At 48.8% G+C, this 15,689-nt stretch overlaps 1 protein-coding gene across 1 annotated transcript in view; it reads left to right on the top strand.

Annotated features, from left to right (window-relative positions):
- The first annotated feature begins 3,719 nt into the window (after positions 1 to 3,719).
- Positions 3,720 to 15,689, top strand: part of SH3BP5 (SH3 domain binding protein 5) — a 71,563-nt gene continuing 59,593 nt past the window's right edge. Inside the window, exons 1-2 of the mRNA XM_046002691.1 lie at positions 3,720 to 4,019; positions 5,737 to 5,799. Coding sequence (XP_045858647.1) covers positions 3,876 to 4,019; positions 5,737 to 5,799 — 207 coding nt within the window. The 5' untranslated portion in view covers positions 3,720 to 3,875. The remainder of the gene's footprint in view (positions 4,020 to 5,736; positions 5,800 to 15,689) is intronic.

The raw sequence follows: 15,689 nt of genomic DNA, 5'->3' as shown, positions 1-15,689 counted from the left end.
CTTTAAAAAAATTGGTGTTGCAGGGAATCTTCATTTGATGACACTCAAATTTGACGGCAAGAGCCTTCTCAATGAGGAATTCATACAGTTGCACAATTTGGAGGAACATTTTTTGTGGGGGCTGTGTCTCCCCAAATCAGAAGACACTATGACTTTGCTCTTCTGTATGCTTGGGGCCTTCAGATTGGGAGCTGGAATAGTGTCTGCATGAGGTAAATGCTCAAAAACATTGAATTAACATTGCTGGCCACAGCAGCTCGCAAATTTCACTTTAAAAACATAAAAAAAAAAATCTCTGTGTAAATACCTGATACCCTTACTTAAGGCGTGGGGCAGAGGAGGAGAAATACAACCTTCCTTATCCTCAAAGATCAGAGGAGCTACAACACACTTGCTACGTCAGGGAGGTATATTGAGGCAACAAGAAAGACCTTCCAGGGAGTCTTGTTCAACCCTTGGAGAACCTGGGTCCCAATTTCCAAATGCAACATAGCTCAACTTTTAGGGTTTTCCCCTTCACATCCAAAAAACAAATTTGTTTTCTTCCCAACCAAAATCCCTATAGCATAGGTCCTAATTAATGGTGTCATCCAATCACTCAAACTAGAAACTCTGGAATCATCTTTAAGTTTTCTCTCTCCAGATATTATTAGCCACCAACTTCCAAACAGTCTTAAATTCATTCCCTCCTTCTCTCCCTTGACTCAGGGCTGCAACATCGCTCCCTGATATTTTATTTATTTGGCAGAGAGAAATCACAACTAGGCCGAGAGGCAGGCAGAGAGAGAGGAGGAAACAGGCTCCCCGTGGGGTAGAGAGCCTGATGCGGGGCTCAATCCCAGGACTCTGGGATCATGACCTGAGCCGAAGGCAGAGGCTTTAACTCACTGAGCCACCCAGGCGCCCCGCTCCCTGGTATTTTAATCTCTCCCTCACTTCTCCAGTGTTGATTCCATGGGCCATCTTTAAAAGTTGTTACACCTGCAGTCGCCCTCAACCCCCTTACACTTCTCCCTCGCCACCGGAAAACCTTGGTGAGAGAGTCCCAACCCTGGTTAAGGGTGGCGTCCTCACTACTCTCCACCTGTGTCTGGAAGCTGAGCTTGGGTGGGAAGAGCCACTCATCCCCACGGACTGGCCACCTGGAGCATCCCAAACCACAGGTGGGTCCTCAGGGCAGCCTGGAAATTAGAAGATATTCACCCAGTCAACTGACTTCCCAGCTCCTTCAGTATCTCTCCTCCAGCATCCAGTGTTGTTCCAAGCCTTCCCCCACCCCCTTATTCTCAGCTGCTGACTGTGCCTGCCATTCCCCTGGGAAAGGGGAACAACCAGCAGAGGCGTCTCTCTGCTACCACCGCTAGACCATTGGCCTAACTCATCTCCTTCTGTCCCTCTGCCCCCAACTCCCCAGTGACCCCAGTCCAGTTCCCACACCTGAACCACTCATGGTGATTCCATATCACTCACTAAAACCCTAGCTCCTTATCATGTCATGACCCTCCCCGGTCTACCCACCTGCAGGTCTTGGATTTCGTATCCCTGGCTCTCCAGGACCAGAGGCACAGTTTCACCTGGGGACCTCCACACACACAGCTTCAGTGGCTGGAGCCCTCTCCCCATGAAGGTAGATGGGGTTCATTTTCTCGTTTCTCTCAGGTCTTGGCTCAAAGCGCCCTTCTCGAAGAGGCCTTCCCTGTAACCACACAAGGACCTCCAGCTTGTCACCCTCAGTTCATTCCCTGCTTCGGTTCCTATGCATTTATGTACCAACAAAAACAATATAGGGAGTAGTACTGTGATTTATTTCCCTTATTTTAACTTCCGAACACTATTGGGATTAACACTATACCTGGCCCAGGTCTCCTAAAAATACAATAACAAAAACAAGCCCAAATGGATGTTTTAGAGCAGTTTCCCCGTGTCTGTGGTGGCATTCCAAACCACTCAACGGCTCTTAGATCTGCACTGAAATGGAAGCTCATTGGGAGGTTGTGGTTTAGATCGGTGAGGGTAGTGTTCCACTGACTGAGAAGCACCTTAAAAGTCGGGGCTGACCTCACTCTTCTTTTTTTCGAAATTTGTCTCTCAGTTTATTCACAGCTAGGATAAACCTACTCAGTTATAGGCTTCGTCTAAGCCATGGGGGAAACACTGGTGAAAAAGCAAAAGCAGCTAGGTTTTGTTTTGTTTTTTAAAGATTTTATTTATTTATTTGACAGACAGAGATCACAAGTAGGCAGAGAGGCAGGCAGAGAGAGAAGAGGAAGCAGGCTCCCTGCTGGGCAGAGAGCCCGATGCGGGGCTCGATCCTAGGACCCTGGGATCATGACCTGAGCCGAAAGCAGAGGCTTTAACCCACTGAGCCACCCATGTGCCCCCGCAGCTAGGTTTTTAGCAAGGGGTTTCAGGACCTCGCTCAGAGAATTGCAGGCTCTCCCTTGACTGTTAGAACGATGACCGGGTATGACTGTTTCCGAACCAAACTCAATGTGTGCGCCTGTGTTACCTCCAGGAGACAGAACGAATCTCCTTTCTCAGTGGACCACAGTGCCAGCATGGGAAGGGGGTACCTTGCCGGGGGAGTAACCCACATCTCCCCCACCCCCCACCACCAATGTAGCTTCTAATGAAGCCAGCGTAGGCAGGTTTCCCAAAGGTGGCTTTCAAGTTAGGCTCTCAGAAAGCTTTTTCCTCAAGCGAGTTTGTTCTCCCAACTCAGTTGATGAGCCACAAGCTTGTGTAGAAAGTGTCCACATTCTGCATTTTTGTAGTGGAGACATTAGCGATGGCCGGTGGCAGTGTCCTTGCCTGCTTGGCTAAGGTCATCTGAGTTTGTGTTCACTTGACATCACAGTGGCCCTGACATTTCATAAAAGCATAGACCTGCCCCTTCCTTCTTTGGCCTCCAGATGTTGAGTTTGCCTGGCAAACTCTGGCTCCCTCCTTATTCAAGGTGGCAGGAAACCTTGCCAGTTCAGAAATCCTTGGACAGAGCCTGCCCACCACCAGGGGTTACATCCGCTCTGGCCTGGGGAAGGCTGTACCCACCCAACCACATCCCTGATCACCAATGAATTGTCCATGCTTCTTGGCCATTCAGGTAGGACCATGGCACAGCTCTGAGAGCCTGGGTGTTTGGGTATGGAGCTCTGCCCAGCAGGGACCACCTAGCCTCTGGCCAAGGGCTCCAGGCACGAAGCTGCACTCGGCTCCCCTCTTTGTAGTTCTGGGTCCGTGTGAGCATGTTTCCCTTCCCCGTTTGGGGGGAACTCTTCAGGTAGATCCATTTACCAAGGTTCACCCAAGGGGAGAAAGGTGCTTTGGAGGCAGACAGGCATTTGAGTGATTCTTGAAACTGGTCCAGGGTCACCGAGTCCAAGCTTCCCAAGGTGATTTCAGACAGTGGAAATGCCCCAAACTTTCCTTCCATACAATTTGCTCTGGTTCAGGAGGGAGAGAGAAAGCTACCCCGAAAGCAGGGGGCCAAACGGTGGGTAGTTTGTGATCTGGCTGCTAAGTTGACAAAGGGAGACGGCTCTCCTGGTTCACCCCCATGAAGGTGTTCAAGGAGCTGGGGTTTTTGTGACGGAGACCTGGGTGGCTGACTGGGACTGGCGGCGAACAGTCACAGCGCCAAGGGCGGCCCGGCGGGGCGAGGGCGGAGCGGGCGCCGCTGCGCTGACGGCCGCGGCAGAAAGGGGGCGGCCGCGCCCATTTCCTGCGCTCAGCCGGGGCCGGCAGGATCCGCATCGGCGAGCGGCGCCTCCGGACTGTGCCGGGCTGGGGCGAGCGGCTCTGGCCGAGCCCGCGGCGGCTGCCTCCCCTCCGGACGCTCCGAAGTCCCCCGCGCGGTTAGCGTTCTCGCTGCCCCTATGGACGCGGCGCTGAAGCGGAACCGCCCGGAGGAGCCGGCAGAGCTCCCGCCGTCGGCCCGGGACTTGGAGGAGGAGGAGGACGAGGAAGAGGGGATGGAACAGGGGCTGGAGGAGGAAGAGGAGGTGGACCCCCGGATCCAGGTAGGGCTCACGGGGGAGGGGGGCGCCGCGGAGGCGGGCATCCGCACTTAACACCCGCCTCGCGGTCCCCAGTGCCTGCGGTCCTGGCGGTGGTGGCCGCGTAGGTCCGGGGGCGAGAAGAGAGGGTCCGGATTTCCAGTTCCACAGGGTTCACGGGGAGGTTGCAGTGCCCGCGTGGATGCGGCCTGATTCTATCGTGGGGAGCCCTCGCAGACCCCCGGCAGCATCTGGGGGTCGCCGCAGCATGCCCAGTGGTTCGGGCGGATGTGCAACAAAGGGAAAAAGGGGGCGGGGGCGCCATGCGTGTGTTGGGGTCCCCCCCCGCCAGGCTCGCGGCGCAGCGGGCATCCCGCGGCCTCCGGGCTGGGGGCGGCGGGGTCGACCGGGCCGCGTGGGCGCTGTCCGCCCCTGCAGCGTGGGCCGGCACCCGTGCCCGGGTTGCGAGCCCTCACCTGGCGGAGGTGCCCGCCTGAGCCATCCATCTTCCTCCTCGTCTGATTCATTGTTAGCGAAGGGCTTATTGTCGCCACTAGCTCAAACCTCCGCTTGGCTTCAAATGGTCGAAAACCCAGCTTTTCCTTGTTAGGAGGTCGGGGTGTGAGCAGAAACCGGGGACAACTGATGCGCAAAGCTCACGCGGGGAGAAGGCGAGGGGATTGGCCTGGCTTTCTGTGCCTCCATTTCTGAGGGAGATGATTAAAAAACAATTTCTAAGCCAAGATCTAGGAGTGACAGCTTAACCTCCTCACCCTCTAAGCAAAAAGCACAGCAAATCCCTTTCCGAGACCCGTTTTTCTACCCTTTCCATAAATCATTTATATATCTATATATATGTACACACACATTGCTTTTAATCGTGCTCCGCAATTTCTAGAGCCCCAATTGGTTTTTCAGTGCGCAGATCAATTAAAAGCCCATTTTAACTCAGCTGTTGCCATTTAAATGAATTGTTTTGGCAGATTAGCAAGATAAAGATCAGGTGGAAAAAATCTTTGCATTAGGAATTCTATTAATTAAAATCACTACCTCAGACTACTAAATCTTGTTTTCCTGGTACGGGAATTCTGCTTACCAGATCCTTTGTTTGCAGAGTAAAATGAGTTAACTTCTCACTGGGTACTTTCTACAAAATGTCAGTTTATAAATGTTTATTTAAAGGATCAGGATTAAAGCTAGTTTTTGTTTTGTTAAAACAGCTAGGTAGTTTTAATTGACAGTTTGAAAAGATTTTCATTTCTAGAAAAATAACAACCACAAAGGAGTTAATGTCAGAATTCTGCCCTTGATTTAAATAATTTCACTTGAGTTTATAGTTTCAGCTTGGCCTTGTTTATTTTCTTTTATTGTCTTTTCTGCAAAGTTCTTGCTTGGAGGCAGGAGATACTGTTTTAATTTGACTCCTAAACCATTTGAAACAGGTGGGTTTACCCGAAGTCACATACCTGCAATAAATACTTGACTTTCTAAGAAAAAAATTTCTGGGACCTTATGGCATTTTTGAAAGAGACACCATCAACATCAAGAAAAAGATTTCAGAAATAACCGACATTCATTTGCTTTTCAAGCCAGGGCTCAACTGTTGTCCTTGAGAACTAATAGTGACTCATCCCTCTTCCTACAAATTGTGCTGGAGCACTTCTGCTGAGAGTGAGCTCAGTCGTATTGGAAACAAAAGACGAATCCCTTAAATCTTTCTTCCCTCTCTTTTCTTCACTAGGGAGAACTGGAGAAGTTAAATCAATCCACAGATGACATCAACAGACGGGAGACTGAACTTGAGGTACCGGAGGCTGGGTCCCTGTTTTTGGTGAGGTGGTGTCAGTCCTGCTGACACCAGGCGGCTTGATCTTGTTTTAATAGCTAGAGGATGACTGCTGGCGTCCCCTCCGTGGAGTTGAGCAACAGCCCGCTGTCTGACGGAATGAAATATGCTGCTGAGCCCAGCGTGTGGGTGGAACACATGTGGATCCTATTTCACATGTTTTTCATCATGGGAGCTCGGTGGGGCCAAAATCAGGGGCTGTATGGAGCACTAAAGTTCACGCGTCTGCGGAAGAGCTTGGAAGGATTGAGGGGAGAATTAGCTGCGCTCTATAATGGAGAAGAATGAATAGAGTTTACAATAGCTTTCCAGTATCTTAGGGTGGCTCCTTACATTTGCATTTGAAAACATTGAGTATTTCCTTAGACTTCTACAGTTTTTGACTTTCTGTCCTAAAAATGCATCCCCCTTCCACTTCCCTGCTCATTTCCTTATTGTCTGTTTGTGTGTAGAATGTAATGATCTTAATGGTAGCAGAAAGCTGTTTAGACTGGAAGGGCTTTCCTGCTGGGGAGAGGCACGGGGGAGACTAGAACTTGATTTGAATTTCATGAGCATCTTCTAACGTGAGTGTAAACAGATGAGCATTCTTTGCAGCTACCAATTAGTCCCCATCCTTTTTTAGAGGTGGCGGTTTTTACCATCCATCAGCGAATCTGAACAAGCCCCGCATGGGTCTGAGAGCCAGTGAATGACTCAGAGAACCGTAGGACTGCAGGGAGCACTTGGGAGGACCTGTTTCTGTAGCCGGAGAAGTAGTAGGGAAGGTCACCAAAAAGGGCAGGAAACATCTGGTCCCTAAGAATGAGGGTGTGGGAGATAAGAATCATCTGTGGGGAGGACACTGGCAGCCTTGATTTCTGACTGCACGGCTAGGCCCTGGAGGCACTGAATCTGAGTGTGGGGGAAAAAAAACAGAAGGATTGAAAGCATGTTTTCTGAGTTGTGTGTGAAGGTTATCTCTCACCCTTTTATTCTGATTGTATGTATCCACGAACACTGACCGACCTTCTCCCCCAGGTGAAGTAAAACCTGCATTTTTTGGACTTCTAGTGGATTGAATCTCTTGGGACAATTGAAATCTCTCAGCATCTTATATTTCTAATACATTAAACAACAGAACCCCTGCCATTTCTCTAGGGCTTTGGAGTTACAAAGTGATTTTTACAAGCTTTATCTCCTGTCATGGGAGCCTAGAACTGTGCTGTCCAGGATGGCAGCCATTGGCTATGTGTGGCTCTTTACCTTTAAATTAATTGAAATTAGATGAGAAATTCAGTAGTCACATTTCAAGAGCCTAGTAGCCACCGTATTGGACAGAACAGAGAACAGTTCTGTCATTGTAGAAAGTTCTGGAGAGCACAGTTCTGGAAAGTGGCTCTGCTTCTTCTCCAGATGAGGCTTTTGGAGGTGCATGGTCTCATGGTTCAGTAACATGGCAGGGCCAGATCAATTTTCCACATCCCTTCTAGCTCCCTTCTAGCTCACGTTTTGCCATTCCAACTCTGCATAGACAATTCAGAAATAGGCTTTTGTGGGGGGAGGCATGAACCAGGTGGGTCCACAGGGTGCTTACCTTCTGAGTCTAAAAGTGGTTCACCTTGATAAACTTTTAGCTCTGATTTCACAATCCTTTTTCTGAATACACTTAAGCATGTGGGTGACAGGAAGCTGCAGGACAGGTGTTTCCAGCCTTGCTCTGGAGAGCACTAGACTCTGCAGAGAGGTAGTCAGAGCGGGCTCGTGTTGCTGGCTGACCTTTCCTTGGTATTATTATAACCAAGGTGGACTCACAGAGGTATGACACAAGCTACTAAGTCATGAAAACTTCCCTCGTGACCCCATTAAAAAGTAAAAAAGAAACAGCTGAAATTAATTTTAATCTATTTTGTTTTAGCCCAGAACACCCAACATAATATAACTTCAACATGAATATACAAGTAGTAAATTAGATGTTTTATGCATGTGCGTGTGTGTATATATATATATATACAAGTATATATATGTGTGTGTGTGTGTGTGTATTTTTTAACTAAGTCTTCAAATTCTTTTTTTTTTTTAAAGATTTTATTTATTTATTTGACAGACAGAGATCACAGGTAGGCAGAGAGGCAGCCAGAGAGAGAGGAAGGGAAGCAGGCTCCCTGCTGAGCAGAGAGCCTGAAGTGGGGCTTGATCCCAGGACCCTGGGATCATGACCTGAGCTGAAGGCAGAGGCTTTAAGCCACTGAGCCACCCAGGTGCCCCCCTAAGTCTTCAAATTCTTGTGCATATTTTACGCTTAGAGCATATCTCAACTTGGACCAGCCACGTTTGCGTGCTGAATAGCCACATGTAGCCCCTGGTCTAGTATAAGTTTCCTGTCAGACTCAGGAGCAGTGCCTTTCACCCTCAGCGCCAGTGCCCGACACTCGTCACACCGCCCAAGCCCCGAGGTGGGCCCTGTTCCTGACGTCATGCACTGGGCCCCCACCTTGGGCTGGGCACTGGGTCGGCCAGTGCAGGTCTGTGGGTGAATAAGACAAAGGCCTGCCCTCAGGCAGTATGCTTTTAGTTGAGGGCGAGGAACCAAGGGGCAGATTATAATTGCTGGTTGTCATCACTGCAGCCGAAGAGTGAGGTGACGGGGGTTCTGGGGGCAGGGTCACTGGAAGACACCTGAGCAGAGGCCCGCTGTGGGAGTGAGCAAGTCGGAGAGTCCCCGTGCAAAGAGGAGCAGATGGAGTGAGCCGTGGGGGTGATGGAGGGGAGTGTGCCAAAAGATGTGGGACAGGAAACAGCCATTTTAATATCGGCTTGTTTCTCTTATTATTCATGGTGACAGTTTTCTGTAAAGTCACTGTGAACATTGAAGTAGGGAATACGGAGTCATTGCTGGGCCTTATATTACGTCTTCGTCTGGGTCTCTGGTCATACTACTTACATCTGAGCAATCTGGTACCTTGTTTTATGCGTGTTTCTGTTGAGAGCCAGTTTCTTTCATAGACGTCCTTGACTCGTTAATGTTGGACTCGCCGGCCAGCAGCCTGTGACTCAGGCCCGAGCCATGCTTGCCTCGCTACCACGGCCCATTCTCTGTAAGGCCTGTCCCAGCCTTCCTGGGCTCAGCGACGTTGGCCAGCCCTTCCGCCCTGGGCTTGGGGGCCCTCTCCAACAGCCCCCTCCCCAGCACGAAGCAAAACTGCAAAAAGTGTGGCACTAGCTGGCCCGCGAAAGGACACTTGTTTACAGCACCAGAGCTGAGACGAGGCAGAGCATGTCTCTTTGTTCCGCCTCACTGGGAACACGCGCCTGGGGCAGCTCACATTTTGGCCACTCTGTGCCTGTCCGTGAGGGACTGGAGAAGCTCTGGGCCTATTGATTTTGGAATTACACATACATTTTAGTGAGTATGGAACCTGCAAATAATGAGGATGGATGGGCTGTAATTTCGGAGCCTCTAGAGGACGGTCTTTTGCTTCTGCATTTCTTTTCCCTTTGCTTTTTAATTCTGACCTGGAGTGGCCAGTAGCCCTCCTGACCTTGACTGTAATTAAAGCACGGTGGTGATCAGGTTTGAGACAGCGGCTCCCTCCCTCAGAACATGGCATAATTGCGTCTGGGGCAGGCTGGGGTGCAGGTCTGATACACCTTGGGATGCCATCCCTTGTCTCGGTTCTTTAACATGGAGGCTACCGAGAAAGACTTCTGGATGCCAGCCACCTTCCATGTTGTCAGTTGGAAATCTGCCTCTTCCTGCGACCTCGGTTTGCCTCTGCCATTGTTTAAACAATGTCATATTCCCTTTGCACTCTGATTTATATCAGAGGGCCAGTCCTTTCAAACTGGTGACAGGAGTAACCTTTTAACCAGAGAAGCCCTTGGATAGAAGCCTGATATTTCAAATTAAGAAAATAAATGTATTTTCTCACAGACGTGTGGGTTAGTCAGCTTTAATCATTGAGTATTGAGCACCAACTGTGTGCTGAGAACCACGAAGGGGAGAGAGCAGGGCAAAGAATGGGCAGAGAATTATAATTAAAGGACACACTAGGTTATGTGGTGATGGGCCCTAAGGAGAGAACCACGGCCAGGAGGGGCTAGCAGTGTGGGTGTTTGGGAGCCAGGAGGATGCAGTGTTACACGTAGTGGGTTTGAAAGGCTTCCCTTGCACCTCAGAGCCATGTGGGGGACAAGCATTCCAGCCAGAGGGAACAGCCAGTGCTAAGCCGAGTAAGGCCTGGCCTGACTGAGCCCCTGCAAGGGAGGGCCCAGCGTCCTGGGGGGGTGGGGTGAGCCATGGGTAGAGGAGAAGAGAGGAGTCAGAGAAATGTGTCATTCAATATGTAACAACCCTGCCAAAGAAGTAAATGTGCTAATGTACTTTTATAATACGTGTTCTGTAGAACTAGCTTGTTGCTAAGTGTTCAAATAAGATGCGGCCCAGAGGATTTCTAAAGCATTATAATCAAGATTGTAATATTTCCACGGCAGTTACCTGGAAATTTTGACCATGATGTGTGGTGTTTTCATGGTCTCCCTTACTTGCCTGGAAGGTGGGCTGTTCTAGATCCAGAAAGTGGTCAAAGAGGAGGAGGAAGGCGAGGAAGGCCACGACCCCAGGGCTAATTACCCATGTACAGCCTTTTTGCCTCTGAGTTGTCAGAAGCAGACTTTTTCAGCCTGCCCTTCCCCAGGGAGGGAAGACCGTTAATTGTCAATGCTCAAGCATTTCCCTCACTGCTTAGGTGGGGGTGGTTTGAAAAAGCATTTGATTCTGATGCCAGCTGTGTTCCCTAAACTTGCGTAAGGCCTGCACCCAGAATCCTGCCTTTCTCCCCCTCCAGAAAGCAGCAGGCACTTTCTGTTTAAAAACAAAAACAAAAAACCAAAAATTGTTTCGTGCTTGGAACCTCGGGTGGGGGAGGGACAGTGGGGGTAGATTGGAAGAGGCCCCGGCTGACATGAGCTGGAGCTGCAGCCGCTGCTGTCCTCACAGCTTTGGCCTGAAGTTTGGCCACCAGAATGGTAGGACTTAGGACTTCCTGCTTCAGTGATGCGCCCCCTCCCTGCTGCTGGGATGTCAAGGGACAGCAACTTTTGACCCAGCGATTGCACAAATTTACCCAAAGGAAATAACTAGGCAAGGATATAGGTCCAATAATGTTCATCGCAGCATTGTTTAAAAATGTTGGAAAATTACGAATCCAAATGACTATCAAGAGGGGATTTGTAGGGGCGCCTGGGTGGCTCAGTGGGTTAAGCCACTGCCTTTGGCTCAGGTCATGATCTCAGGGTCCTGGGATCAAGTCCTGCATTGGGCTCTTTGCTCAGCAGGGAGCCTGCTTCCCTCTCTGTCTCTCTGCCTGCCTCCCTGTCTACTTGTGATCTCTCTCTCTCTGTCAAATAAATAAATAAGTAAATAATAAAATTAAGAAAAAAAAAAAAAGAGGGGATTTGTAAAGTGAATACTATGGACAGGCAGTGGCTGACATCCTAGGCCTTAAAATGATGACATGGCCTGTCCTTAACCTAGAAAGATGTCTGAATGGGAACAGATTCCAAAAGAGCATACAGTATGGTCTTATCCTAAAAAATATGTTTATGTGCATAAAAATGTCTGGAAAAGATCAGACACGTTCTGTCTGATGAGAGATGAGGAATATTTATTGTCTTTATACTTTCCTACAGTGTTTTGAGTTCTTTGCATTGAATTTGTATTACTTTGTCATCAGGAGAAGAAACCCCAAACGCCAAGTCACAGGGAAGTAGTGGGTTGAGGGAAGAGTGTCTTGGTATCAGGTGACATGGGTAGAATCTGAGGTCTGCTGACTTTTAGGGGCACTTGGCCTTTTGGAACCTGAATCACCTCATCTGTGAACTGGGGCAGTGATTCTTGCCCATGTCCTGGGTGGACATGGAGGACAAGAGGGAGTGCTTTGATAACCACACAGGCGGGGAGAAGGAGAGGCCTCGTGCCTGTGGGGCACCAGAAGCAGAGACGTCTCTGATGGGATGTCCGCTGAAGCCAGGCCTCTCACAGTCTCTGGCCATGGCTCTGTTCTCTTCCCCCACACCCCACCATGACATTTCTTTGTCAGAGACTGGCTCTGGGCAAGGGGCCAGAGAGAGGGCTTCTACAGGTAGGCTGGACTTTGAAGTCACTGGAGCAACAGGGCTTTGCCCTGTGGTTGGTCTGCTGGGGTGTGGAGATCAGTTTCCTGAGGGAGCCCTGCTTTGTTAGCGTGTGTCCTCTCCTGGGATCTGTCTGGCAGTTTGTGGTGCCCAGTAGCCATTTGAGTGGATGAATAATAACAGATTGCCCCTTCATGGCTTTGGGCAAATTACTTAAGGTCCCCAGGCCTTGGTTCCCCCATCCCAGTGATGGTGCATAGTGAGCCATTAATAAGTATTATGGCTGTTCTTAATGAAGCAGGACAGCTGTGGGCTGCTGCGTGGCCCCTGCTTGTAGGGGAGACTTCGGTGCATCCTGGGATGTCTTCCCTGCTGTTTTTGTCTCCTAACTGCTCTTCGTGTCACCATGACAGCTAATGTTAATAGTCCCGACAATGTGCCAGACCCTGTTCTAAACACTTTGTGTACATAAGTCCCCGAGACCTTGGACCAACATTGTGCAACAGATATTATCATCTCCGTTTTGCTGATAAAAACGGAGGCACAGAGTTCAAGTATCTTACTCTAGAACAGTTGCTCGACTTCAGCTCTGCCGACATGGTGGGCTGGAGAAATCTTTGTTGTGGGGGTGCAGTGGGGGGGCCGCCCTGTGCACTGTAGTAGCATCTGCTCGCTGGATGCTGGCAACAGCACGCCTCCCACCCCGAGCTGGGACACACTAGCCACCTACGGACTTGCGAATTGTCCCCTGCGGTGCAGAATTGCCCCTGGTTGTGAACCCCTCCAAGTATGGCCCTTGTTGCACCAGCTGCCTCAGTGTGACATAGGATTTTGTTAGAATTGCCAAATCTTTTACTTTTTCTAAGTTTTTTTTTTTTTTTTCTTAGTAACCTCTACACCCAGTGTGGGGCTTGAACTCATGATCCTGCGATCAAGAGTAGCTTGCTCCTTTAACTGAGCCTGCAAGGTGCCCCAGAGTTGCAGGATCTTGGGCCCTGCCCAGAAGTAGGGAATCAGAATTTCTGGGGGTGGGGCCCAGAGCCTCTCTTAATCTTAATCTGTGCCTGTCTCATGCATATTCATGATTCCTGTCACTTATTTACTTGTCTGGCTCCCCCCACTCACCAGGCCCAGGGGGGGAGGGAGGGGTGGGGCCTCCCACCTCAGTGCCCCAGCATCCCCTGCTGTGCCTGAACGTAGGTGCCATGCATGTCCCGATGGGTGGATATTGGTTTGCAGCAAGGATTAAACGTCCTTGTGGACTCACGGCTCTTGGCATTGTCCTACACAACACGCAAGTCTCCTTTCTCAGTTGCCTGCTCTGGACTTGCATTTATCCCCGGGCTGTTCCTAGGCTGACCCTGTTATAGGGTCAACACGGGTAGAACACAACCTGTGTTCTCCTTCCCCTCCCCAAAGTCCCTGGCTAAGACCGAGAGGTCTTAGCTCATGGAGGTAGAAGATTCTGCCCTACTTGGAGATGCTACAGGTTGGTTGGTTTTTAATTGAGACACGGTTGATGAACAATATCCTGTTAGTTTTGGGTCTAAGATGCTAGGGTTTCAAGAGTTGCTTTTCGCATTAAAAAGGGATGGAATAGCAAAAACAATGAATACTGTTATGCTGAAAAAATAAATAAATTAAAAAAAAAAAAGGGATGGAATATGTGGATAGAGACAAGGGGCCGTGATCTGTTTAGTGGGAAGAAATTAGGGAATACAAATTAAAGTATACGTAAAACTATATGTAGACCGTATGTAAAATGATACACAAAAACAGAATCTGTGCATCTGAGAGACAAAGGGTCTAGTGTGGCCCACAGACTATGAATTGCTTTTTACCTGTTAAGGTGAAGGAAATACAGCAATTGAGAGTAAGACTTGGGAAACTTTTTTCTAAATGCAGTTTGACCTTGCTGGGACTTCCACACGGCCTATCACTTTCCTCGCTTATTTTTTATTGTGTTGATTCACAGTGTGGGGTGGGGGGTGGAAGATCCATTACCATATAGTTTGAGACACATGGCTCTAGAAAAATGTATCCTCAGATGTGACTAGTGGCTGTTGCTAGTTGCTAAAAATGTGGGTGATTTTTAGGTTTCATTTTTTCGGTATTTTCTGAATTTTTCACAATGACCGTATTTTATCATCTTCATAAGCAAGTGGTGGGGGTGGAGAATGAAGCACTATTATAAAGAGATGTCTTTATGAGTCAAAGAAATGAATGTCTATGGAAGGAATTTTAGCAACTACGAAGGCTGGTGGGAAAAAATGTTCCGATTGGTAGTCCCTGCCTTCATTGTAGACCAACCCTGGTGTTAGTGGGTTTGCTTGGTGAATTACTGTATTGTTAGACAGTCATTGTGGTAATTCCTGGCAGCACGAAAAGTGCTGTGAAGGCATTTTAGGATTGTCTGTAGCCAAGAAGCCCTCATTTGTACACTTACTATAAAACACAAAAATCACCAAGATACAATAGTGAGAAACATTTCAAGTATTAGGAATATTTAGATATTGAAACTTAGTTATGACGTGAATTTGAGTTACTACGTGAATTTTAAGCGGATGAGGACTGAGGGCACAGAGAGGCTGCCTTGCACCATCTCACTCACTGGCTCTTCATTAGCAAACTGCTCTTAGTTTGGGGCTGTTGGCGAGAACACAGAAATAGCTATCTAATATTGGAACAGACTCTATTGCCTTAAAAAAAATCAGATCAGTCTTCCCTTGAAGCTTTGAGGACCAACGAGATGCTACATAGTCAGCTGGAACCCATCTTAGGAACATAGGCACTTGCTGTAATGGTGCAAATGGAACTTTTCCGTTGTGATATGACCGGATCCTCAGGTTTATCCAAAATGCCATCCCTCTGACTCTGAGGTGCCCCAAAGTGTCCCCACCTCAAAAGACGACAGGCTGTGGGGTTGATGGATTCGTTGCTGTCCCAGTGGCGGACAGAAGCTTCAGGTCACCAATTGTCAGAGCAGTGGTCCCCACGGACTGCTGCTTTTTCCTGTAGAGCTGCTATTTTCCCCTCTGAGCGTTGACTGCAGGGACTGGCAATGTAGTGGGGTGTGTATGTGTTTTGGCTGAATGAATTAAACACCGACTGAACCTTATCCTTTGGCAGATATCCTGGTTCTCTTTGCCCAGCTCTCCTCTTTGAGAGTGACTTAATCTGCTTAGCCTCACTTGGATGTGTCCAGTAGTAAAGACTGTATGGGTCTCTGTGGTGCAGGTCTCAGGATAATTCGCAGATAATTCTACCTCTTGTAGAGCCCGGAGCGTCAGCCTCTTTCATTTCCTTAAAGGAAGATGGAAAATAATTTTGTTCTGTTCTTGCCTGATTTTTTTTCCTTTGCTATGTTTTGCTGGATTATCCAAGAGATATTAATATTTGCTCTGACAGAGAGAAACTGCTAACAGGGAGACAATGAGAGGAACATCCGCTGTTTGTTGTAACCGCGGACAAGCCCACTTCATGTAAACTCTTCTGTTGTTTGGCGTGAGGCTCAGCTGAGGCGTGACGAATGGGCTTTGGTTGTCTTCGTCCACCCTGTCCTTCTGCTGCTAGAATGCAAGGACTCTGCTGCTTCCAGCTCTATTCGAAGCCTGCATATTTGATGTTTTCTTCCCCAGTTTTTGGCTTTATGGGAAGAACAGTAAAGTGGGGGTGTCGTCCTGCCTGATTGTCCTGTTGCTCTTTCTACCCAACAGATTATCCCACAACTTCAT

This window comes from Meles meles, chromosome 4 (assembly GCF_922984935.1).
Source record: "Meles meles chromosome 4, mMelMel3.1 paternal haplotype, whole genome shotgun sequence".
NCBI lineage: Eukaryota > Metazoa > Chordata > Mammalia > Carnivora > Mustelidae > Meles > Meles meles.
Note: the sequence above shows the minus strand (reverse complement) of the source record. Positions and strands in the feature narration are given on the sequence as shown.